This window comes from Xenopus tropicalis, chromosome 8, assembly GCF_000004195.4.
Source record: "Xenopus tropicalis strain Nigerian chromosome 8, UCB_Xtro_10.0, whole genome shotgun sequence".
Classification (NCBI taxonomy): domain Eukaryota; kingdom Metazoa; phylum Chordata; class Amphibia; order Anura; family Pipidae; genus Xenopus; species Xenopus tropicalis.
This window is the reverse complement of record NC_030684.2, coordinates 10716714-10741307: the sequence shown is the minus strand read 5'-3', so window position 1 is coordinate 10741307 and position 24594 is coordinate 10716714. Positions and strand designations below refer to the sequence as shown.

The 24594-nt window shown below is 46.1% G+C and overlaps 1 protein-coding gene across 1 annotated transcript; it reads right to left on the bottom strand.

The window, feature by feature from the left end:
* Positions 1-22779: 22779 nt before the first annotated feature.
* Positions 22780-24272, bottom strand: LOC100492080. Its single transcript, XM_031891064.1, has 3 exons — positions 24258-24272; positions 23398-23830; positions 22780-23217 (listed from the first exon to the last, which is right to left on the bottom strand). The coding sequence occupies exons 1-3, from the start codon at positions 24270-24272 to the stop codon at positions 23003-23005; spliced, it is 663 nt and encodes a 220-aa protein (XP_031746924.1). The 3' UTR covers positions 22780-23002.
* Between the last annotated feature and the right edge of the window lie 322 nt (positions 24273-24594).

Below are 24594 nucleotides of genomic sequence, written 5' to 3'. Positions count from 1 at the left end.
ACCTGATCTGCCAGTGCCATATTCATACCCACACAATATACGTACATATAGGCTTATACACAGCCAAACCACATATTGAATTTGCTTTCTTCTTCATTCATGGTCACTGACGCCCTGTAACAAGATCAAACTAAATACTCCCCATTCCCCCTGTCAGGGGTACAATCTGCCTGGCACAAGAGGCTTGCACCTCCCAACCGTCTCGCTTTAAGCGGGACAGTCCGAATATTTATGGCACTTCCCGCTGTCCCGGATTCACTGTTAGATGTCCCGCTTCTCAGCATTGCCATTTAATTGATTGCTGTGCCTGCTCTGCTCCGGGGAATAAAGCCCGCCCCCTTAACTCTTGAATCTCCCCTGCTACCCCAAGCTCACAGGTTTACCTTGATGTTTAATTGTCCTGGGAGGAGCATTTGTGACAGGCAAGGGTCAACTATCGGCATTGGCTCCTCATCCCTCTCCTGCTCACTGGGTCAGGGGCTGAGGGGGCGCTGTCTTTTATCAGGCAGAAGAGGCTGCTGCCTTTATTTGTGTGCTGGGCAGTTTCAGCTTTCCACCCCTAACATATATCTCTCACTCCTGGGAATCTCTGGCAGAGCACAGCATGCAGGGGAAGAGGTATCGCTCGTTCATAAAATATAGCAGACATTTAAAGGGGCCCTTATAAGTCTGGGAACCTTAGGCCTTGTTAATAGGGCTAGAACTTCTAGTGGTACATTAATATTGTTTTGCTTTCAACTGATTAAGAATGGAAGGAAATTTATGTACCACTGGAATTGTCCCTGTTTATAACTTTGGAAAATGCACATAACTGTTGGCATGTCTGAAGTTGATATGCCCTTTATCAGTTTTATTTATTCATTTTACTGGCATGTCTGGGGTTAATATGCCCGTTATCATATCATATATTTATCGTTATCATATCATATATTTAATGTAGTCATACTGGCACCTTTGAAGTTAATATGTCCTTTTTATTTAGTGATTACACTGGCACATCTGGGGCATGTAAAGTGGGTGTGGCATGTGGGGCGTGGTCACAAAGCAGGCGTGGCCAAAACATTTTGTTTTTTGTTTTTTAAGTCGCCCTAAGTTTCCTCCAGCAGGAAGAATGGGGACCAGAGCGGGGGTCCCTTGGAGGGGGGACAGGGCCCCTGTGGTGTAAACCCCAGCAGGCCCTGCACCCCCCAGTCTGACACTGAGTGCTGCTGACTGCATGCGTCTCTAAATAAAATTTTAAACAGAGGAGTGTGATTGGACAGGCCTGAATCTCTGCACACAGTCCAATCCAACACAATGCACAAAACTTTACTTAGGGCTCATACTCATGTGCCTTATTGAGCTCCAGGAAAAAGATAAAAAGGTTTGAATACTTCAAAGAAGAAAAAGGCAAATAAATAAAAAACTATACAAAATAAAAATGCCAACCAATAATAATCATCAGCAACAAATAGTCAGCAAATGGGACAGTCTCTCAAAATTCAGCATAGGAATTAAAACTCCAAACTGCACACACTGCCCAAACTGCACACACTGCCCAAACTGCACACACTGCCCAAACTGCACACACTGCCCAAACTGCTGTGGATGATTCTAATCAGTTTGTGAATTCCTAATCAAATGTATTGTCCATCTTTGTGTAGAGCCACAAATGAGCTAAAGGGAGGAGAAAGGAGTTACACCCTCTCTGGACCTTAGCCCACCACTACTACCAATCCTATAGGAGCCAGAGACTCAGAATACCCCCTCCATATTGACGTTAGTTACGTCCCCGGCACTGTATCCACAGCGATTCAACTTGTATATGGCAGTGCAGTTTTATTCCTTCCAAGTGTGGGAAATACATGTATTAACTTTCCGCCAGTAAATGATTATGAAATAGGCACTAGCTCTGAGAACTTGGATCCACGCCCAGGTTAGAAATGAACCAGACAATCCAATGTTTGTTCTGAGTTTACTTTCCCTGGTCCTCTCCCTCTCAGCACTATCCGGGTTAGCTCCTCCCATTCACCATTGAGAAGAACCCTCCCAACTAATAAATATCCGTCCTGCCCCTTTACCTGTGTCTTTTTGTTCTTCTCATTCACTCCTTTGAGAGGAGTAGGATTTTCTTATGGAGATAGCAGGACCTGCGGCAAAGCGGTCTGGGCTGGGGTTGTATGCATTCCGGCAAGGGTTTCCCCTTCGTGCAGGTCCTGCGGTTGCTAGGCAACGCCGTTCGGAAGGACCTGCACTGCCCGCCCGCCTGGCCAGTCCTCCCGGTCTGCGGTAATGCGACCGATGACAGGGACACCATCGCAGCGCTCCGGGTGTCAGCGTGGGCCAGGCGGGGAGGGTGGCGGCGGTGGAACGCAAACCGTCATGGCGGAACTTCCGGTTTGCGTTCCAAGCTCTGGCGCGAGCAAGGCAGGCGGCGATTGGCTCCCGGGAATTTAAAAGGACTGTCAGCTGGGGCCGCGCGTTGTTTCTGACCTGGGAGACGCTGCATACCCGAGTCCTTAGCCGGTCTGCCTCTGCTTGCCCTGCTGTCCTGTAAGTAAGTGGTACTGGAGACTGCTTAGATAAGGGATCCTCTTATCTATTAAGTTTGTGTTTAAATTTTTTTCAGGCATCTCCACCATCGCTTATTACTGCTGCCACCCTCACTTCAAGTCTATCTCCATTGAGGTAAAAAAAAAAAAAAAAAAAACCCACGCAAGATGATATGCATGCTAGACAGCTGCACTCATCATCATGATTATATATTTCAATGTTTCTTGCAGATGAAACTTGCCAGAACCAAACAGAAGGAGAAGGAGCTAACAAATGATGCCCCGAGTGTCTCCACAGAAGATTCTGGATCCTGTGTGGCATGTTCAGAAATGCCTCTCCCGAATAAGAGATTGTGCCAGTCTTGCCTAGTATCTGTAGCAGGAGGCCAAACTCTGGCTTCAGCGGATATCATATCCCTAATCAGGCAAACAGTGTCTCAGGAAGTCCAAGCCTTGGCGACTCCTAGGATAGAGCACTCTAGGGAAGACTACCCGAGTGACAGAGGAGACAATACAGGTTATTCGGAGAATTCTTCAGGAGAAGAGTCTGAAGAAGATTACAGGGGAGCTTTCGAGTTTGCAATGGTGTCACCCCTAATTAAAGCTGTTAAAGAAGCACTAGACCTTCAGGAGGAGGATCAGCCGGGGACTTCAGCATCATTCCTACCCGGGTCTAAGAAGAAATTTCAGTCTTTCCCTTTCCATGAGGAAGTGAGATCTCTAATCAAAGATGAGTGGGAGGTGATCTCGAGAAGGTCCGCTATGCAATCCAAATTTCGGAAGCTGTATCCATTTAAGGAGGAAGACCTAAAAGATCTCTGCACATTGCCAGTAGTAGATGCTCCCATCATCAACCTGGCAAAGAATACGGTCCTTCCAATAGATGATCTATCATCCTTGAAAGATACTATGGATAAACGCATGGAAGCAGATCTCAAAAGAGCCTTTTCGTGTGCAGGAGAAGCAGCTAGGCCAGCAGTTGCATCCATATCAGTAGCAAAAGCCATGGAAGTATGGCTAGAAGGCTTGGAGATGGCTCTCAGAAACGGAGAGGAGAGAGCAAGGATTATCGAGGGTCTAGCTGACCTCAAGTTGGGTGCTTCTTTCCTTGTCAATGCAGCGGCAAGGCCTAGAGGCACAAGGGTTATCCGAGAGTGTCATTCGCATTCTGATGAAGTCTAGGAAAGCCTCCACCAACAACAGGTACTGCAAAGTATGGAAAGCCTTCATAGACTGGAAGTCCAAAAGATCGGGGGAAGTTGCAGTCACAGTTGCTGAGTTGTTGGAATTTCTTCAGGCAGGTCTGGAAAAAGGGCTAAGAGTCAGTACACTGAAAACTCAAGTATCGGCTATCTCAGCCTTCTCAGAGACCAGATGGGCACTACATCCTCTGATAATCAGATTTTTCAAGGCGGCTATCAGGATCCTACCAGCAAAGAGACCCTCATGCCCTCAGTGGGATCTTCCGTTGGTTTTGGAATTTCTGTCTTCTTCACCATTTGAACCGATACAGGAGATTTCTGTCTGGCATTTAACACTAAAAACGGTATTCTTAGTGGCAGTCACCTCAGCTAAGAGGGTAGGGGAACTGCAGGCCCTCGAATACGCCAAAGACAGCCCCATGTTCTTTCCAGACAAAGTAATCCTGAAATTTGTTCCCACATTCAAACCTAAAGTTGTGACAGAGTATCATATCAGAGATGAGTTGTGTTTACCATCCATTGGTGAAAAAGCATCAGGAGAGCAAGAGTATCCTTTTACTTACCTAGATGTCGGCAGATGTATCAAGGCTTACTGCCAGGCCACGGACGGGTTCAGAAACGCTGACAGATTCTTTGTTCTTCCAAGTGGATCCAAGAAAGGAGAGAAAGCTTCCAATTCCACCATCTCCAAATGGATAAGGAAGACCATCAAAGATGCATATATGTCAAAAAACCTCGAGCAAACCAGGCTGAATTTGGTCACAGTGTCTTAAAAGCAGCCTCTTCTCAAAATAAATAATACTTTACTGCATAGTGTTGTGTTTATTCCCACCCACTCTTCGGGAGCTTGCTACATCCCGGATAGTGCTGAGAGGGAGAGGACCAGGGAAAAGGGAAAATTGTTTCATACTTACCGTGATTTTCCTTTCCTGGTCCTCTCCATATCAGCACTTCCCTCCCCAGAATATTCGAACTTGCTACCAGACACAGGTAAAGGGGCAGGACGGATATTTATTTGTTGGGAGGGTTCTTCTCAATGGTGAATGGGAGGAGCTAACCCGGATAGTGCTGATATGGAGAGGACCAGGAAAGGAAAATCACGGTAAGTATGAAACAATTTTCCCTTTCAGAGCAGGTTTTAAAACTAAAAATGACTGTAGAACAGTAAAACCCGCCCTGGGCTGATTTCCAACATCACACACACACAATTGAGTGCGGGGGAGTAAGTAGAGTTGAGAGAGAGTGTTTATGACTGGTTACATATAACATAGAGAGAGCAATGTCATTGGGAGAGCAGCACACAACTAAATAACCCACTTATTGTACAGCGCTGCGAAATATGTTGGCGCTTTATAAATAAATGTTAATAATAATAATAATAATAACATTAAGAAATCTGAAAATGACTGTGTAGGAAGAAAGCTGTGAATAGAGAGAGATGGTCAATGTTTGCTGCTGGGTACATGAAACTCAGGGAGAGCCCTCTGCTTCCTTAGTATATAAACTGTATCATTGGGAAGAGAAATCCCTGAGGAGCCTGGGGTGAAGGCATCTGGTATAACTTTTCTAACGAAGTATCTCTCCCTTCATTTTAATCAAGAGGAGGGGCTCTACAATAATAAGTCACATGAGGAGCCTAGTGCCTTGGACGGTTGCCAGTGAGTCAGTCCCAACATCTATGACTTATTTGTTTAGCAAACAGTGCAACTGCCTGACAAACAGAAAGGCACATTCTCTCCTCTTACCACAAACCTAGTTCCTTACATCGCTGAGTTACACACCCAGTGCTTTGGGCAGTTGCCAGCAGTGTCTCAATTTCATTCTGGCTTCATTCCAAGAGTGACTCTCAGGCAGCTTCAACGGGTTCCGGCTTCTGTGTGAGCTCAGACTCTGAGAGCTGCCCCTGTGTCATTTTGACTTTATACGCCTTGGAATCAGCACCTACAGGCACAGAGCTGTTTTATTCTCTCACTTCCCTCTCCCCACATTATAGGAGAAACACATACACACATACACATACACACACACAACGCACATCAGATTTTTCAAGGCGGCTATCAGGATCCTACCCAGCAAAGAGACCCTCATGCCCTCAGTGGGATCTTCCGTTGGTTTTGGAATTTCTGTCTTCTTCACCATTTGAACCGATACAGGAGATTTCTGTCTGGCATTTAACACTAAAAACGGTATTCTTAGTGGCAGTCACCTCAGCTAAGAGGGTAGGGGAACTGCAGGCCCTCGAATACGCCAAAGACAGCCCCATGTTCTTTCCAGACAAAGTAATCCTGAAATTTGTTCCCACATTCAAACCTAAAGTTGTGACAGAGTATCATATCAGAGATGAGTTGTGTTTACCATCCATTGGTGAAAAAGCATCAGGAGAGCAAGAGTATCCTTTTACTTACCTAGATGTCGGCAGATGTATCAAGGCTTACTGCCAGGCCACGGACGGGTTCAGAAACGCTGACAGATTCTTTGTTCTTCCAAGTGGATCCAAGAAAGGAGAGAAAGCTTCCAATTCCACCATCTCCAAATGGATAAGGAAGACCATCAAAGATGCATATATGTCAAAAAACCTCGAGCAAACCAGGCTGAATTTGGTCACAGTGTCTTAAAAGCAGCCTCTTCTCAAAATAAATAATACTTTACTGCATAGTGTTGTGTTTATTCCCACCCACTCTTCGGGAGCTTGCTACATCCCGGATAGTGCTGAGAGGGAGAGGACCAGGGAAAAGGGAAAATTGTTTCATACTTACCGTGATTTTCCTTTCCTGGTCCTCTCCATATCAGCACTTCCCTCCCCAGAATATTCGAACTTGCTACCAGACACAGGTAAAGGGGCAGGACGGATATTTATTTGTTGGGAGGGTTCTTCTCAATGGTGAATGGGAGGAGCTAACCCGGATAGTGCTGATATGGAGAGGACCAGGAAAGGAAAATCACGGTAAGTATGAAACAATTTTCCCTTTTCAGAGCAGGTTTTAAAACTAAAAATGACTGTAGAACAGTAAAACCCGCCCTGGGCTGATTTCCAACATCACACACACACAATTGAGTGCGGGGGAGTAAGTAGAGTTGAGAGAGAGTGTTTATGACTGGTTACATATAACATAGAGAGAGCAATGTCATTGGGAGAGCAGCACACAACTAAATAACCCACTTATTGTACAGCGCTGCGAAATATGTTGGCGCTTTATAAATAAATGTTAATAATAATAATAATAATAACATTAAGAAATCTGAAAATGACTGTGTAGGAAGAAAGCTGTGAATAGAGAGAGATGGTCAATGTTTGCTGCTGGGTACATGAAACTCAGGGAGAGCCCTCTGCTTCCTTAGTATATAAACTGTATCATTGGGAAGAGAAATCCCTGAGGAGCCTGGGGTGAAGGCATCTGGTATAACTTTTCTAACGAAGTATCTCTCCCTTCATTTTAATCAAGAGGAGGGGCTCTACAATAATAAGTCACATGAGGAGCCTAGTGCCTTGGACGGTTGCCAGTGAGTCAGTCCCAACATCTATGACTTATTTGTTTAGCAAACAGTGCAACTGCCTGACAAACAGAAAGGCACATTCTCTCCTCTTACCACAAACCTAGTTCCTTACATCGCTGAGTTACACACCCAGTGCTTTGGGCAGTTGCCAGCAGTGTCTCAATTTCATTCTGGCTTCATTCCAAGAGTGACTCTCAGGCAGCTTCAACGGGTTCCGGCTTCTGTGTGAGCTCAGACTCTGAGAGCTGCCCCTGTGTCATTTTGACTTTATACGCCTTGGAATCAGCACCTACAGGCACAGAGCTGTTTTATTCTCTCACTTCCCTCTCCCCACATTATAGGAGAAACACATACACACATACACACACACACACATACACACATACACATACACACACATACACACAACGCCATTCACATTAATGTCAGTATAACACTGAGATATGAAACATTTGCTGAAAGCTAAAATGAGATCTTGCAGCCAAACAGAAGTGTGAATGGAACATACTTTGTATAGTATTCACTGCAGGCAGACGCCCAGGCCGGCCCTGTGTTTATATGGAGAGACAGGCAGGGTATCAGTGCCACGTGCTGCTTTCATCTGCACATGTACAGGCTGGCATTGGCACAATTTAACATTTTCTGGGGGGCCAATGCCCCTGCATTTCAAGCACAGGATATTTGCAACCGTAATAGGTGCCCTTAAAGGGGAAGGTGATACAAAGCTTGCCTTACTAACAGTGCCCACAAAATGGCACCTGCCTGCTCGCTGTGATCCTTCCAGGATTAAAGAAAACCAGGTTTAAATGATTTATATAGTGTAAGTGGTGTTTATTTTACACAACTAACATAATTCTAAATGTATTTTTTATCATTTCATAGGATGACAGTTCCCCATTTTGAAAACTGATTGTCAGGCCTGTTTATTTCTGAAACCTAGAGCTATGAGCCTAATATAACTGCCTTTCTGTTTGTCATTCAGTTATAGCACTAAAAAAATTAGTCATAGGCATTGAGATTTATTGGGATTGGAATGGTCCCCAAACTGACTTGGGAACAAAACATTGACAATTGAGATCGGGGAATGTGAGACCCTCGGGTGCCTATATGGTAAATACAAATAAAGCAATAAAAACAAATTCCCCTCAGCCCACCGCAGGATACTTGCTGCTAAATCCCACAGCAGAGTTGAGTGTTACCAGGGTACCTGTGGCATTTGGGTCATGATACACCTATTCGCGGGAGTAGGGGGTGGGCTGAGCTAGTGCCTAGGGCAGCCACAGACTTAAATACAGTACCCCAATTCTCCCTATTCTGGAATGCAGGGGGAGGACCACTTCATTACCCCCCCCCCCATACTGAAGCTTTTGAGTGCGGCTGCTCAAGCCAATCATCTTTGTAGTTTTATCCCAGTATAGAAGATTGTCCCCACCGGGCCACTGTATATATTTGTTCCTACATTATATATGTTTCTGTGCGCAGACTACAAACTGGGCCATGAAGGGAAGTAAAGCTACTGCAATCCTTTCACATTAAACTTGAAGTTGGCACTTGAATAATGTTATGTGGGCATTAAATGTGAATTTGGCACTGCATTTATATATTGCTATGTGTATTTCTTAAACATCGATTGATACTTTTTCTTACTTATTGCGCCAAATGATAGACGTTGCACTATTTTAACTGTGGTATATCTCATGACAGAGGCCAGGTGCCAAGAGTAGATTATAGGGTGAAAAAGTCTGGGCACCCCTGCCCTAAGTGTTCTGGATAACCAGGGACGGACTGGGGTGTGAAGGGCCCCCCCCGTCCCCGGGGCCCTGCAGGTGCACTCAGCTGGACACGCCCTCTAACCCCATCCCCAGGGGCCCCCCTAACCCCCCTCGCAGGGCCACCCGACGTCCTCCCCCGAGCGCATACATTTAACGTGTCACAGGGGAGGAGCGTTCGGCATGGGTCGGGTCTGGGCCGCCGGGGCCCACTAGAGCCGGGGCCCACCCCAGTCCACGCCCAGTCCGACCCTGTGGATAACAGGATAATCAGCCCCTGCCCCAGTGAATTTACAATCTAAGGTCCCTATCACATTCCCATCAGTCCCTGCCCCAGTGAGCTTACAATCTAAGGTCCCTATCACATTCCCATCAGTCCCTGCCCCAGTGAGCTTACAATCTAAGGTCCCTATCACATTCCCATCAGTCCCTGCCCCAGTGAGCTTACAATCTAAGGTCCCTATCACATTCCCATCAGCCCCTGCCCCAGTGAGTTTACAATCTAAGGTCCATATCACATTCCCATCAGCCCCTGCCCCAGTGAGTTTACAATCTAAGGTCCATATCACATTCCCATCAGTCCCTGCCCCAGTGAGTTTACAATCTAAGGTCCCTATCCCATTCCCATCAGTCCCTGCCCCAGTGAGCTTACAGTCTAAGGTCCCTATCCCATTCCCATCAGCCCCTGCCCCAGTGAGTTTACAATCTAAGGTCCCTATCCCATTCCCATCAGCCCCTGCCCCAGTGAGCTTACAATCTAAGGTCCCTATCACATTCCCATCAGTCCCTGCCCCAGTGAGCTTACAATCTAAGGTCCCTATCCCATTCCCATCAGCCCCTGCCCCAGTGAGTTTACAATCTAAGGTCCCTAACACATTCCCATCAGCCCCTGCCCCAGTGAGTTTACAATCTAAGGTCCATATCACATTCCCATCAGCCCCTGCCCCAGTGAGCTTACAATCTAAGGTCCCTATCACATTCCCATCAGTCCCTGCCCCAGTGAGTTTACAATCTAAGGTCCATATCACATTCCCATCAGTCCCTGCCCCAGTGAGCTTACAATCTAAGGTCCCTATCCCATTCCCATCAGCCCCTGCCCCAGTGAGTTTACAATCTAAGGTCCCTAACACATTCCCATCAGCCCCTGCCCCAGTGAGTTTACAATCTAAGGTCCATATCACATTCCCATCAGCCCCTGCCCCAGTGAGCTTACAATCTAAGGTCCCTATCACATTCCCATCAGTCCCTGCCCCAGTGAGTTTACAATCTAAGGTCCATATCACATTCCCATCAGTCCCTGCCCCAGTGAGCTTACAATCTAAGGTCCCTATCCCATTCCCACCAGTCCCTGCCCCAGTGAGCTTACAGTCTAAGGTCCCTATCCCATTCCCATCAGCCCCTGCCCCAGTGAGCTTACAATCTAAGGTCCATATCACATTCCCATCAGTCCCTGCCCCAGTGAGCTTACAATCTAAGGTCTCTATCACAGTCACACACACTAGGGACAGTTTTCCAGGAGTCAATTTACCTGCCTGTTCTATTTCTGGGTGTGGGAGGAATACAAAGTGCCCAACAGGAATGCACATAGATGAATATGATATGATAATGTTCAGTAGAATTCTAGAAATGACTCACACTAAAGAAGACAAGTTTATGAAAGAGTTTTCGGAAAGAGGAAACAAGCTCAAACATAGGTAGAAGTGAGAATGGAAAATATTTCAAATTCGGTGAGTTAGACATGAGGGAAATCAGCACTCACAGACACAATGTGGAAGACCAAGAAATAACTGATACAGAAGCAGGAACCTGTGCGTATAACAATGATTGTTCCCCAGCCGTGCATCTTCTGTGCATCTGAAAAGGCAAAAAGAAACATCTTCAGAATTTTTTCCCCTTTCATTTTATTCTTTTTGGCTTTTTTGTTCTCCAACTTTCTGATTTGGGATTCAAACTGCTGCCTGGTAGCTAGAATCTTGCTTAATTATCTTATAGAGCTGTGTCACTTTCTGATGCTGTATAAATAAATAACAATGACAATAAATCGGGAAGGATCTGAATTAAAAGATATGTGATGAAAATAGTAAATCCACCGAATACAGAGCATGATACAGAGATGTTCCAGGTTATAAAAAGAGTATTGTATCACTTTAAAGCCTACCTAGGGATGATTATAAGTTCAGGGATGAAATACTTGTCCCCCCATACCTGCCAGGGGAGATTGATTACTTTGGAGCTTGTCCTATTGGGTTTTTATCTTGACCCAAAGCCCACAGCTTCAGCAGCAATTATAGGTGGCATGTAGGAGTCCAACATAGGGAATGGTCCAGTCTCCTGTCTCCCATTGGATGGTATAACTGGCAAACTGACGGGCGAGCACAGACTGACCTATGGTGCCTGTTGTAGCATTCTCATAAGCGATCAGTTCATGCGCTGATGTGGCCCCTACAATGACAAAATTGGAGGGATATACACAATGTATATTGACGTATTGATTAGTATAGGGTTTTTATGTGGTTTCATTAAAAACTTCACAAAAGAGAATTAACAGAACTCAGACCGACATGCCGGCCAATAATTAAAAGTTACAACTAAAATTCACCCCCCCAGTCCACTGGCCAAATGTCCCGATGAAGATCCTGACATATGGACGAAAGCAGTCTCAGTCCGGTTTTTGTCTGAAAACATTAAAGTCACATTTTGTGCTTCTGGGATGAGGGAATTTCTGCTCCCTCTTGTGATTGAGTAAGTATTTATATAAATCCAAGACTTGGATCTCACCCACTCACTGTGGGTGAGAATCGTATATCCCTAGTGGGGAATCATATGGGAAGACGAGTACATATGAACCCAGTATTTTGAGTATAAATACTGACATTTCAGAAGACATTTTCGATACAACAGGTCAGACAGCTATTATTACTATTATTACAGATATTATTGCTGCATTAAAAAAGATAACAAGGAGCCTGAATAGCATTGAATCAAAGCCCTGATCTTTAAGGGCAGGTGTGTATGCCTTATTTACTAACTGTATTATCTAACCATGTGCTTTGTTCTGTATGTTCTGGCTGGAGGAGAGAGTGGTGTAGCTGAACTGTAACTTTCATTCCTGTACCAGAAGTATCAGAATAAATACAAAGGCTCCACAATCACACGCTGTTAAAAAACAGGATGTTCGTTATAATCACTAAACTGCATCGCATTTATGCTCAAAAGTCCCTGAAATCTGCCCTTTGTTCAGTCATTTTGTCTCTTATAGCAAAAACACAACTAAGAACAATAACAGTGACACTGCTCCCTCTAGTGGCAACTCCCTCTAGTGGCACGTTTTAATAATTCTCTCATCATTTTACAGTACCAGTATGTATGTACCTACAGTGCCGGATTTCAAATCCTGGCGCCCCTAGGCCGCCCCCCATTCACACCCCACCCCCCATGCATGCGCGAACAAACACACCTCCCCCCTCGCCGCGCTGACGCAAGCGCGCATGCGCGGGCATTTCAACACCCATACGGAGCAGTGGGGAGAAGTCCCCATTGCTCCGTATGGGAGCAAAATTTCAACACTTTGTTGCGGCGGGGCGGCATGCCACCCCTAAATTTCTGCTGCCCTAGGCCCGGGCCTTTGTGGCCTTGCCACAAATCCGGGCCTGTATACCTACGGAGACACAAGGGAAGAGATGTAGTGAGGAGCAGAGGAATGGAGGGCTTTGAAGGTTAAGAGAAGGAGTTTGTAAGATATTCTTTGTTTAATAGGAAGCCACGATAAGGACTTTAGCAGGGGGAGGGCCTGAACTCTCCTGGGTGAGAGGAGGAGAATTCTGGCAGCAGTGTTTAATATAGACTGTAGGGGTAGTACCTAATGAAAACAACCCTTATCTGATAGTGATGTGTCTCTGTAAGGCTGGCCGAACACTGACTGATATTAAAATCCCACCGGCTAAGGACCTGGGAGAGAAATCCCACTGGTGATATGTCCCTATCCTGACAGGCCTTATTTCTTCCCTATTATGATCCCATCTTTGTAGTATAATGTAACAGGGATCCCCTATCTTTTATACTAATGAGCCACACTCAGATGTAAAAAGTGCTGGGGAGCCACATAAGCATGAAAAATGTTTTTTGGGGGTGCCAAATATGGACTGTGATTGGCTATTTGGTAACCCCATTTAGACTGCTGGGCTGTAGGAGGCTCTGCTTGGAGTCTCCGTGCTTCTATAACTTGTCTCTAAGCCAGAAATGTAAAAATGGCGCCTACTTTGGGGGCACTGAGAACAACAGTAATGGGGGTGGTGAATAACATGTTACCCCTGAGTCACTGGTTGGGGATTACTGATGTAGAGAGTGCTATTTTGAGACTCCCCAGTTTGGACTTTTAGCAGCTATCTAGTTGCTAGGGACCATTTAACCTAGCAACCAGGCAGCAGTTTGAAAGAGAGACAGGAATATGAATAGAGGAGGGCCTAAATACAAAGAGAAGTAATTAAAAGTAACAAATAACAATAAAATTGTAGTAAAATGTAGAAAAATTTGTAGAAAATGGAAGAAGAAGTCAGAAGAGGAAGGCAAATAATTCAAAAACAATAAAAAAATTAAAAATGAAGACTAATTGAATAGTTGCCATTCTATAACACACTAAAAGTTAAACCGAAGGTGAACCATCCCTTTAAACATGTAATAATGAAATAGATACAGTATAGAGAATAGTGACTAAGCTGAAGGGAAGCTAAGGGAACGGAAGGGCTTGGTTACTGGGGAAGACTGGCCAAGCTGGGATTGGTTACACCAGATTAAAGGGGAGATATGATTTTTAACTTAACGGATGCGTCGTTTTTCTCCCACATCTATTACTATGTTACTGCAATGACTGGGGGGGGGTAACTCCACCCAAAATGCAGCCTGCATCCGCCCAATCCCACAATTCCCTGCACATGTGATGTCAATAAGGAAAGGAACATCCCAGTGCAATGCATTGTGGGACATGTAGTTCCTGCACAGATTAAGGAAAAGATTCCAAGAACCAAGCAAGTTACCCAGTCCTATTGCATCCAGCCTAACATGTATTGGTTCCAACTGATCCTTCATCAGTCACCTGTGTGCATTCCCCAAACAACTTATAACCCCCACATTCACCCGTAAGTGTTACTGCGCCACCATGTGGCCGGATCAATTCAAAAACATCCTACACTTTCCAGAGTATTGTCATCTAGTCCAGCGTTTTTCAACCACTGTTAGATGTTGCCTGGTGTGCCGTAGGCAGGGCCGCAATTTTTACTTTCAAAGGGGGCCCAGCGATGCTACAGTTTTTCTTAGTAGCTCGGGCCCCCTTTAATAAAATCCGGGCCCTGTCATTGGTTGCGCCCCGTGTGTACGGGTGACGTCAGTATGCACGGGGCGCAACGTTATAAAAGGGCCTGTGTGCGGTCGCGTGTAGGCAGAAGTGCAGAGGCGGCGCGCGTGAGGGGAAGATGCTGCTGAAGCCGCCGAAGAGCAGAAGTAAAATGCTGCTGGGCACCAATGTATTAGGGGGGGCCACGGGGCACACTGACTTATGGGGGCACTGCTGCTGGGCACCAATGTACTAGGGGGGCTGGCTCTTGGCAACCAATGTACTGGGGGCACTGCTGCTGGGCGCCAGTGTACTAGGGGGGCACTGCTCTTGGCACCAATGTTACTGGGGGCACTGCCGTGGGCACCAATGTACTAGGGGGGCACTGCTCTTGGCACCAATGTACTAGGGGGGCACTGCTGCTGGGCACCAATGTACTAGGGGGGCACTGCTCTTGGCACCAATGTACTAGGGGGGCACTGCTCTTGGCACCAGTGTACTAGGGGGGCACTGCTGCTGGGCACCAATGTACTAGGGGGGCACTGCTGCTGGGCACCAGTGTACTAGGGGGGCACTGCTGCTGGGCACCAGTGTACTAGGGGGGCACTGCTGCTGGGCACAGAGTTAAATTTTTTAACATTTTCTAATGGTGGTGTGCCTCGTGATTTTTTTCATGAAACAAGTGTGCCTCTGCCCAAAAAAGGTTGAAAAACACTGATCTAGTCGCCTACTCCAAAATAAATGCACCATACTTACAGATCCATTTAGCTTCACTTTGGAGGAATAATCACTTCCACTGGAAGGCATCTTGTCTTCTAATACCAGCCAACTCAAGGTAGCACCCTTCGTACATTTTGGCTGCATGGGTTAAGGGTTTATACCACATATTCCGAATTACGTGTACTATTATGGAATAATGGAATTGAAACTACTGCAATTTAAGAATGGAAAACTACCAAGCATAGGTAGGCCAATCGTATCTTCTTTAGAGATTGTGCCACATCTGATCTTACAAGTCTACCCGCAAGGTTAGTGCCCTGCTTGTATGAAAATAATAATTCTGACCCAGGGTTGGACTGGGGGGCATGCAGGGCCCACCGGGGCTGCCGCCCAAGGTGCCCCTGCAAGCAAGTTACCAAATTAAGATAAGCAGTCTTATTCACAGACAAAAGAACTGCTTTGAAATTGGCTTCCTGTGAGATCTCTGCTGGACACCTCTGCCTGCGTCACTGCTTCTTGAGGTGTCTCTTCTCTCTCGCACTGCCGCTGTCTCCCCTGCACCAGAATGCACTCGGCCCCACTGCAAAAAAATCTTTGGAAGGGCACAGTGCGCACTGGTACTTGCCGGTGCCCCCTCCCCGCCTGCTCTCTTACATGCTCGCCGAAGTCATACGCACCCTCTGCAAATATTAAACAGCGGACAGGCATAACTTTGGCACCTATAGAGCAAGCAGACCACGTGGTCAGGGCCCCCCTGTCCACCTACACCCATGGGGTCTCCTTGCACTATAGTTACACCACTGGTTTTAGTCCCTCCTCCCCTGCCTGGATTTGAAATGATGCAGAAAGAGAAGAACTGTTTTGCAGCTGGATTCCAGTATATAGAAATGGCATTTATTCATACTGTTTGAAGGAACAGATTACAGTGATAGGGATATTAGGGGCTCTGTGTTGTGTGGGGCTCTTTAAATAATTTAAGTTTGGAAGCCCGAGTTCCCCTTTGTTGGCACTTAGATGAATGAATGATCTGGCCGTGCACCCTATAGATGCATTTTATATAAAACCACAACAGTAGTAAACATCACAAAAAGCAAAGTTTTATTACAAATATATTACATAAATCTGTCTGTACAAACAGTGTTAGAATAATGCATATAAGTATCATAAGTATTGGAACCATTGATGTTAACCGTGTACTACTGAACTATTAATCTCAGAGCTTTTATTAGAAAAAGAATGAAACTAAAATAAAAAACAAAGAAAATAAACATAGAAATACTCTAGAATGACCTGGTGATACTTTCATTGTACAGACAGTCAAAAAATGATTGGACTGATATCAGCCCATTACCGGCTCTACCCAAAAGATTACAATTCAACAACTGAATTTCAATAAATAAATGTTTTCCAAATCTTTTTTGTTAAGAAACTTAAAGTATGTAGACCACTTTCTCATTTATTCATGTCTAATAATATAATGTAATATAAGTGTAGGGACCTATAGCCTATAGACCTATAGCTTTAAACCCTGCACTGTTACTGGACAAAAGCCCATTTATCTAATTAGCTGTTAGCATAGTTCTGCATGATGAAAACATCTTAAGCATGGCCGTACAACATACTTACTTGCACTTTCATCTGGGCACTGGTCTGATTGTATGAGGAAGGGATTCCAGCTGATATTGGCAGCTGGAATCAGTTACTGTATGGCTACCTTTAGCCTACCCAAACAAAATAATCACCCTCTGCCTATGCCCAGGGCACAATTAAGCACTCACCCCAAATCCCCCCCTAACTGGCCTTCAGGCTGGGCCCCCTTAGCCCATAACAAGGTTACAGATATATAGAAACATTGGGGTAACAGTCACCCCGCTATAGTTCCAGGGGTACCCAGGGTACAAATAAGCACTCACCCCAAATCCCCCCCTAACTGGCCTTCAGGCTGGGCCCCCTTAGCCCATAACAAGGTTACAGATATATAGAAACATTGGGGTAACAGTCACCCCGCTATAGTTCCAGGGGTACCCAGGGCACAAATAAGCACTCACCCCAAATCCCCCCCTAACTGGCCTTCAGGCTGGGCCCCCTTAGCCCATAACAAGGTTACAGATATATAGAAACATTGGGGTAACAGTCACCCCGCTATAGTTCCAGGGGTACCCAGGGCACAAATAAGCACTCACCCCAAATCCCCCCCTAACTGGCCTTCAGGCTGGGCCCCCTTAGCCCATAACAAGGTTACAGATATATAGAAACATTGGGGTAACAGTCACCCCGCTATAGTTCCAGGGGTACCCAGGGTACAAATAAGCACTCACCCCAAATCCCCCCCTAACTGGCCTTCAGGCTGGGGCCCCCTTAGCCCATAACAAGGTTACAGATATATAGAAACATTGGGGTAACAGTCACCCCGCTATAGTTCCAGGGGTACCCAGGGTACAAATAAGCACTCACCCCAAATCCCCCCCTAACTGGCCTTCAGGCTGGGCCCCCTTAGCCCATAACAAGGTTACAGATATATAGAAACATTGGGGTAACAGTCACCCTGCTATAGTTCCAGGGGTACCCAGGGCACAATTAAGCACTCACCCCAAATCCCCCCCTAACTGGCCTTCAGGCTGGGCCCCCCTTAGCCCATAACAAGGTTACAGATATATAGAAACATTGGGGTAACAGTCACCCTGCTATAGTTCCAGGGTACCCAGGGCACAAATAAGCACTCACCCCAAATCCCCCCTAACTGGCCTTCAGGCTGGGCCCCCTTAGCCCATAACAAGGTTACAGATACATAGAAACATTGGGGTAACAGTCACCCTGCTATAGTTCCAGGGGGTACCCAGGGCACAAATAAGCACTCACTCCAAATCCCCCCTAACTGGCCTTCAGGCTGGGCCCCCTTAGCCCATAACAAGGTTACAGATATATAGAAACATTGGGGTAACAGTCACCCCGCTATAGTTCCAGGGGTACCCAGGGCACAAATAAGCACTCACCCCAAATCCCCCCTAACTGGCCTTCAGGCTGGGCCCCCTTAGCCCATAACAAGGTTACAGATATATAGAAACATTGGGGTAACAGTCACCCTGCTATAGTTCCAGGGGTACCCAGGGCACAAATAAGCACTCACCCCAAATCCCCCCCTAACTGGCCTTCAGGCTGGCCCCCTTAGCCCATAACAAGGTTACAGATATATAGAAACATTGGGGTAACAATCACCCCGCTATAGTTCCAGGGGTACCCAGGGCACAAATAAGCACTCACCCCAAATCCCCCCCTAACTGGCCTTCAGGCTGGGCCCCCTTAGCCCATAACAAGGTTACAGATATATAGAAACATTGGGGTAACAGTCACCCTGCTATAGTTCCAGGGGTACCCAGGGCACAAATAAGCACTCACCCCAAATCCCCCCCTAACTGGCCTTCAGGCTGGGCCCCCTTAGCCCATAACAAGGTTACAGATATATAGAAACATTGGGGTAACAGTCACCCTGCTATAGTTCCAGGGGTACCCAGGGCACAAATAAGCACTCACCCCAAATCTCCCCCTAACTGGCCTTCAGGCTGGGCCCCCTTAGCCCATAACAAGGTTATAGATATATAGAATCATTGGGGTAACAGTCACCCTGCTATAGTTCCAGGGGTACCCAGGGCACAAATAAGCACTCACCCCAAATCCCCCCCTAACTGGCCGTCAGACTGGGCCCCCTTAGCCCATAACAAGGTTACAGATATATAGAAACATTGGGGTAACAGTCACCCTGCTATAGTTCCAGGGGTACCCAGGGCACAAATAAGCACTCACCCCAAATCTCCCCCCTAACTGGCCTTCAGGCTGGGCCCCCTTAGCCCATAACAAGGTTACAGATATATAGAAACATTGGGGTAACAGTCACCCTGCTATAGTTCCAGGGGTACCCAGGGCCACAATAAGCACTCACCCCAATCCCCCCCTAACTGGCCTTCAGGCGGGCCCCCTTAGCCCATAACAAGGTTACAGATATATAAGAAAACATTGGGGTAACAGTCACACTGCTATAGTTCCAGGGGTACCCAGGGCACAAATAAGCACTCACCCCAAATCTCCCCCTAACTGGCCTTCAGTGCCTGGGCCCCCCTTAGCCCATAACAAGGTTTTATTAGATATATAGAAACATTGGGGGGTAACAGTCACCCTGCTATAGTTCCAGGGGTACCCAGGGCACAAATAAGCACTTACCCCAAAATCCCCCCTAACTGGCCTTCAGGCTGGGCCCCCTTAGCCCATAACAAGGTTACAGATATATAGAAACATTGGGGTACAGTCACCCCGCTATAGTTCCAGGGGTACCCAGGGCACAAATAAACACTCACCCCAAATCTCCCCCTAACTGGCCTTCAGGCTGGGCCCCCTTAGCCCATAACAAGGTTTACAGATATATAGAAACATTGGGGTAACAGTCACCCTGCTATAGTTCCAGGGGTACCCAGGGCACAAATAAGCACTCACCCCAAATCTCCCCCTAACTGGCCTTCAGGCTGGGCCCCCTTAGCCCATAAACAAGGTTACAGATATATAGAAACATTGGGGTAACAGTCACCCTGCTATAGTTCCAGGGGTACCCAGGGCACAAATAAGCACTCACCCCAAATCTCCCCCTAACTGGCCTTCAGGCTGGGCCCCCTTAGCCCATAACAAGGTTACAGATATATAGAAACATTGGAGTAACAGTCACCCTGCTATAGTTCCAGGGGTTCCCCGGGCACAAATAAGCACTCACCCCAAATCCCCCCCTAACTGGCCTTCAGGCTGGGCCCCCTTAGCCCATAACAAGGTTACAGATATATAGAAACATTGGGGTAACAGTCACCCTGCTATAGTTCCAGGGGTACCCAGGGCACAAATAAGCACTCACCCCAAATCCCCCATAACTGGCCTTCAGGCTGGGCCCCCTTAGCCCATAACAAGGTTACAGATATATAGAAACATTGGGGTAACAGTCACCTCGCTATAGTTCCAGGGGTACCCAGGGCACAAATAAGCACTCACCCCAAATCCCCCCTAACTGGCCTTCAGGCTGGGCCCCCTTAGCCCATAACAAGGTTACAGATATATAGAAACATTGGGGTAACAGTCACCCCGCTATAGTTCCAGGGGTACCCAGGGCACAAATAAGCACTCACCCCAAATCCCCCCCCTAACTAGCCTTCAGGCTGGGCCCCCTTAGCCCATAACAAGGTTACAGATATATAGAAACATTGGGGTAACAGTCACCCTGCTATAGTTCCAGGGGTAAATAACAATTTTTTTGAACCAGTTCTGTTTGTTGCTAAACCCCAGGGTTTGTGAGTTCTTAGCATTCTAAATTTCCCCTCGGAGGCTGCTTTGCATTTACAAAAACTCAGAAAGAACTGAAGACTTGGAACATTTCTGTGGTTGCTATATTCTCCTCAGTCAGTTACACATTGCCGCCTCCCCTCTCCGTATGCCCCCCCCCCTGCAGCACACAGGAACAGCATTCTTGGCAAATATCCAATAAAGCTTGTGTAGGGACCCATAGGATTAAATGGCCCCTATGGCTTTAAATCCCTACAGGTTCAGTTCCCTTGCTGGGCAGAAGGGAATGCATCTAAGTGAGTTTATTAATATGTGTGCTATTGGTTAGACGGAATGGTGACCACTTCCTGCCTTACTTTGGTATAGTGCTGGGAAAGGAGTGGCATCTTCCTGTTTGCTTCCACCTGAGGGACAGGGTCGGTGTTGCTGAGAGCCCAGGCCCAGTGAAGTCGGGAACAGGGCCCCGTGAATGAGGCATTAGATAGTGGCAGGTGTAGCTCCCTGTATAGTACCCTCTAGGGCTGTAAGGCAGTTAGGGTTGAGCTAGAATGAGCAGCATGAGCTCCTGCATAGGATTTGAAGTTTTTTTGGAGATATCTCTCCCAGGCCATATTGCCTGTAGTGTAGGGATCCCAGTGAATAGGGAATCAGGATAGAGAATTCCCTGAGGGATCCACTACGGGGTGTGTCGCAAAAGTAAAGTGAGATTCCTGCCAGTCTGCATATACACTCAGTATGTGTTGCCTGTACCACTGGCCTCTGAAGCTGTATTGTGAGTAACCCTGTCGATGTTCAATAAACACTTATTATTTTGTTATTTGCAAGAACCTCTGGCGCCCTCTGCTTTCATTTTTCTGCATAGCAGCAAGAGAGGTGTAGTTGCACAACACCCTCACCTTCCTCTTCTGTCTATGGGGGGTACTGTCTATGGTGGCAATTGGGAGCACTGTGTATGGGGGGCACTGTATTTCATGGTTAAATGATTCCCTTTTCTCTGTAATAATAAAACAGTACCTGTACTTGATCCCAACTAAGATATAATTACCCCTTATTGGGGGCAGAACAGCCCTATTGGGTTTATTTAATGGTTAAATGATTCCCTTTTCTCTGTAATAATAAAACAGTACCTGTACTTGATCCCAACTAAGATATAATTACCCCTTATTGGGGCAGAACAGCCCTATTGGGTTTATTTAATGGTTAAATGATTCCCTTTTCTCTGTAATAATAAAACAGTACCTGTACTTGATCCCAGCTAAGAAATAATTACCCCTTATTGGGGGCAGAACAGCCCTATTGGGTTTATTTAATGGTTAAATGATTCCCTTTTCTCTGTAATAATAAAACAGTATTGCAGAAAGACCCCTAAACCAGAAAGTCCCAGGTCCCATACCTGTACAATAGTCTGGTATATTAATCCCCAATCAAGAAGCAAACAGGGAATCACTATTGTATCACTATTAGGAATCAACAGGTAAAAATGGCAGATCATATGATTTGGTAGGAATAGCAGCAGCAGAAATAAACCCTAAAATTTACAGAACAAATTGAACCACATACTATAAATCTGTGCCACTGTAGGTGTTTCTTGGGACTAAGCCCAATTCAGTGGGAACAGCCACAAATCTATTCTAGCATATGCATTCTCCCGTACTAAGTACAGTTTGGCAGGAATATGTAGTGTATTTATAGAGACTCCTTGTAAGTTCAAGCCCAATTCCAATGATCTCCCACTTGCAGGGATACTCTTGCCCTTTGGATCAGTCCAATCTAATTAGAAACATAGCAGAATTGATGTAGCGCTGAACTGAAGGTTACTATAAGGCCTTTCCTGGGGGTGGGGGGTGTCTGACTCTCAGTGACTTATAGTTCATAGGGGTCCCAGAGTTGGTAAAAGGGAACGGAGCTTGGCAGGGGCTTAAACAGGTTGGGGGAATGGCTTGTATGGAAGGTCTGTCCTCCCCTGAAAGCTCAGCTACAATTTTATAGAGCAGGGATGGAAATACCCTGCAATGAGAATTAATGGGCTGTGTATGGGCACAACCAAGTTACACTACTGCCACACAGGGCTGATTCTCAGCCTCCTACCTTGCCTACACCCGCAAGCATTGTCTCCACCCCGGGTACAGGGACACACGGCGGATATCGGCTCTGAAATGTAAAATCTTATGTTTCTTTGCCGAGGGTGGAGACAATGCTTGTGGGCGCAAGCAAGGTAGGAGGCTGATGCCAGAAGAATCAGCCCCGTGTGGCATTGGCCTTAGCAGTCACCTCAAGGTTCCATGACCTGAATGAAAGCACTCAGCCTTCAGCCTTTATATGGTCATGGAGCTCCTCTGTGACTTATAATATCTCTATATTTTACAACAGGGGGTACATTTTTTCACCATATATAATCAAAGAAGTGGCACAAAAAGTTAAAGTGTGGGAAAAAGTTTATTGTGGCATGCAGACCTTTATCAAGATATATAAATGTATGTAAACCAGTTGTTCTGGATGACACACACAGCAAATGTAAAATATCTCTATTGCACAACATGGGCCAATACATACACAACACTCACTATATATTGATATTGCTAATCCTACAGTTCTGAGATTCCCATGGGAGGCCTTAGTGCACAATTTGGTTACTCCAAAGTATCACTCTCTGTCTATCTCCTCTCTTGGGCTGGAGGTCTGAACAAATGAAACAATAGTGTGTGTCCATCCCTGTGTTGGGCAAGTTGTGCATCTGTCCATTTGGCTGGCAGGCTGGCATTCACACCGTATGATAAGAAAAACCAACACAAATACAACACAGAAACAGAGAATAGTGCGGATAATGATGGTTTCCAAGTTGGGCATCTTTTGTGCGTCTGTAATGATAAAATAACTGGATTATGGCCAACATAAGCACAGAACAGCCCATCAGGGAACACAGCCCAGTAGTACTATGAATTCAAGGGCAGCCCCTGAAGTTCTGGTGATTATTCCAAACAGAAAGTCCTATCAAAGTTAATTTTAGGCACATTTAAAAGCTTTGGAGTTGCACCTACCTGAAGATATTGGAGTCTCTGTGATTGTCACCCTGATTTGCTTTTCAGTGATGTTCCCAGTACTTGTGAGTACGACCCGATAACTGCCAGTATCATTCAGCTGCAGGTCCCAGAGAATGAGGGAACCATTGAGCCCGAAGAACTGAACTCGGCCCTTGTACTTGTGGAATATTGTCGCCTTCCCATTTTCCCATGTAGGACATCCTTGCGGATCAGTGGTGCTGTTTGTTACTCTGTAGTACAGAATGGTCCAGTTGCCTGTCTCCCATTGGATGGTATAACTGGCAAACTGACGGGCGAGCCTATAGGAGATGGGCAGGAGCACAGACTGACCTATGGTGCCTGATGTAGCATTCTCATAAGTGATCAGTTCATGCGCTGCTGTGGCCCCTAAAAAGAAAGGTATAATGGCACAATAAGCATTACCTTGTATCTAATAAATTAAGCATTATAACCAATAGGTATTGTTCCTAAATCTCATCCTAATGGAACTTCCAACTGAGTCCCTGCAGCCCATGCACAGGAGTCCAGCTAAACGGTGTAGGACCCACTATATATCATTCCTGGTGCTCACCTGTCTTCTCCTATATATACTGTACACTGAGAACCAGACCAACATTTTACAAGACACAGAGCAGGATTACTTACCCTTTACCTGCAGACTAACCAAAAACTATGTAAGATGTAAAACTGCCCATGTAGAGAGAAAGAAGTGTAAATCAGAAAAGTGCCCAAGGTAAAAGGAGCCGGGGAAGTCAAGAGGCCTCGTATTAAAGCCACTAGTGGATCATTTTAAGGTGGGGTTGCAATACTGAGCCTGGGGTCACAGGCAAAATGATCTGCTCTGTTTTGCCCCTTACTGCCTTGGACCCCATTTCAATAAGAAGAACCCAAAAAGGTAAACAAAGAAGCCTATAATGAGAGACAGAGTGAGCCTTTATTTAGTATATAGTTAAAGAAATACATTAGTTGAGGATCCCTGAACCATGATTTCTACCAGGACCCATACGCTTTTAGCTGTCCCACTTCAATAAATACCCGGGGAGAACCTTGCCTCAGGCGGCAGTGAGCGGCCAGTTACCAGGGTGGCAAAAAGCTGCCTCGGCTAACTTTAAGAGCCAAATGTTTGTTTTCTAAAACAAATACAAGAGTGCAATAGCGCTCTCTGCACTAGCACTGCAGCCCCCTCTGGGGGGA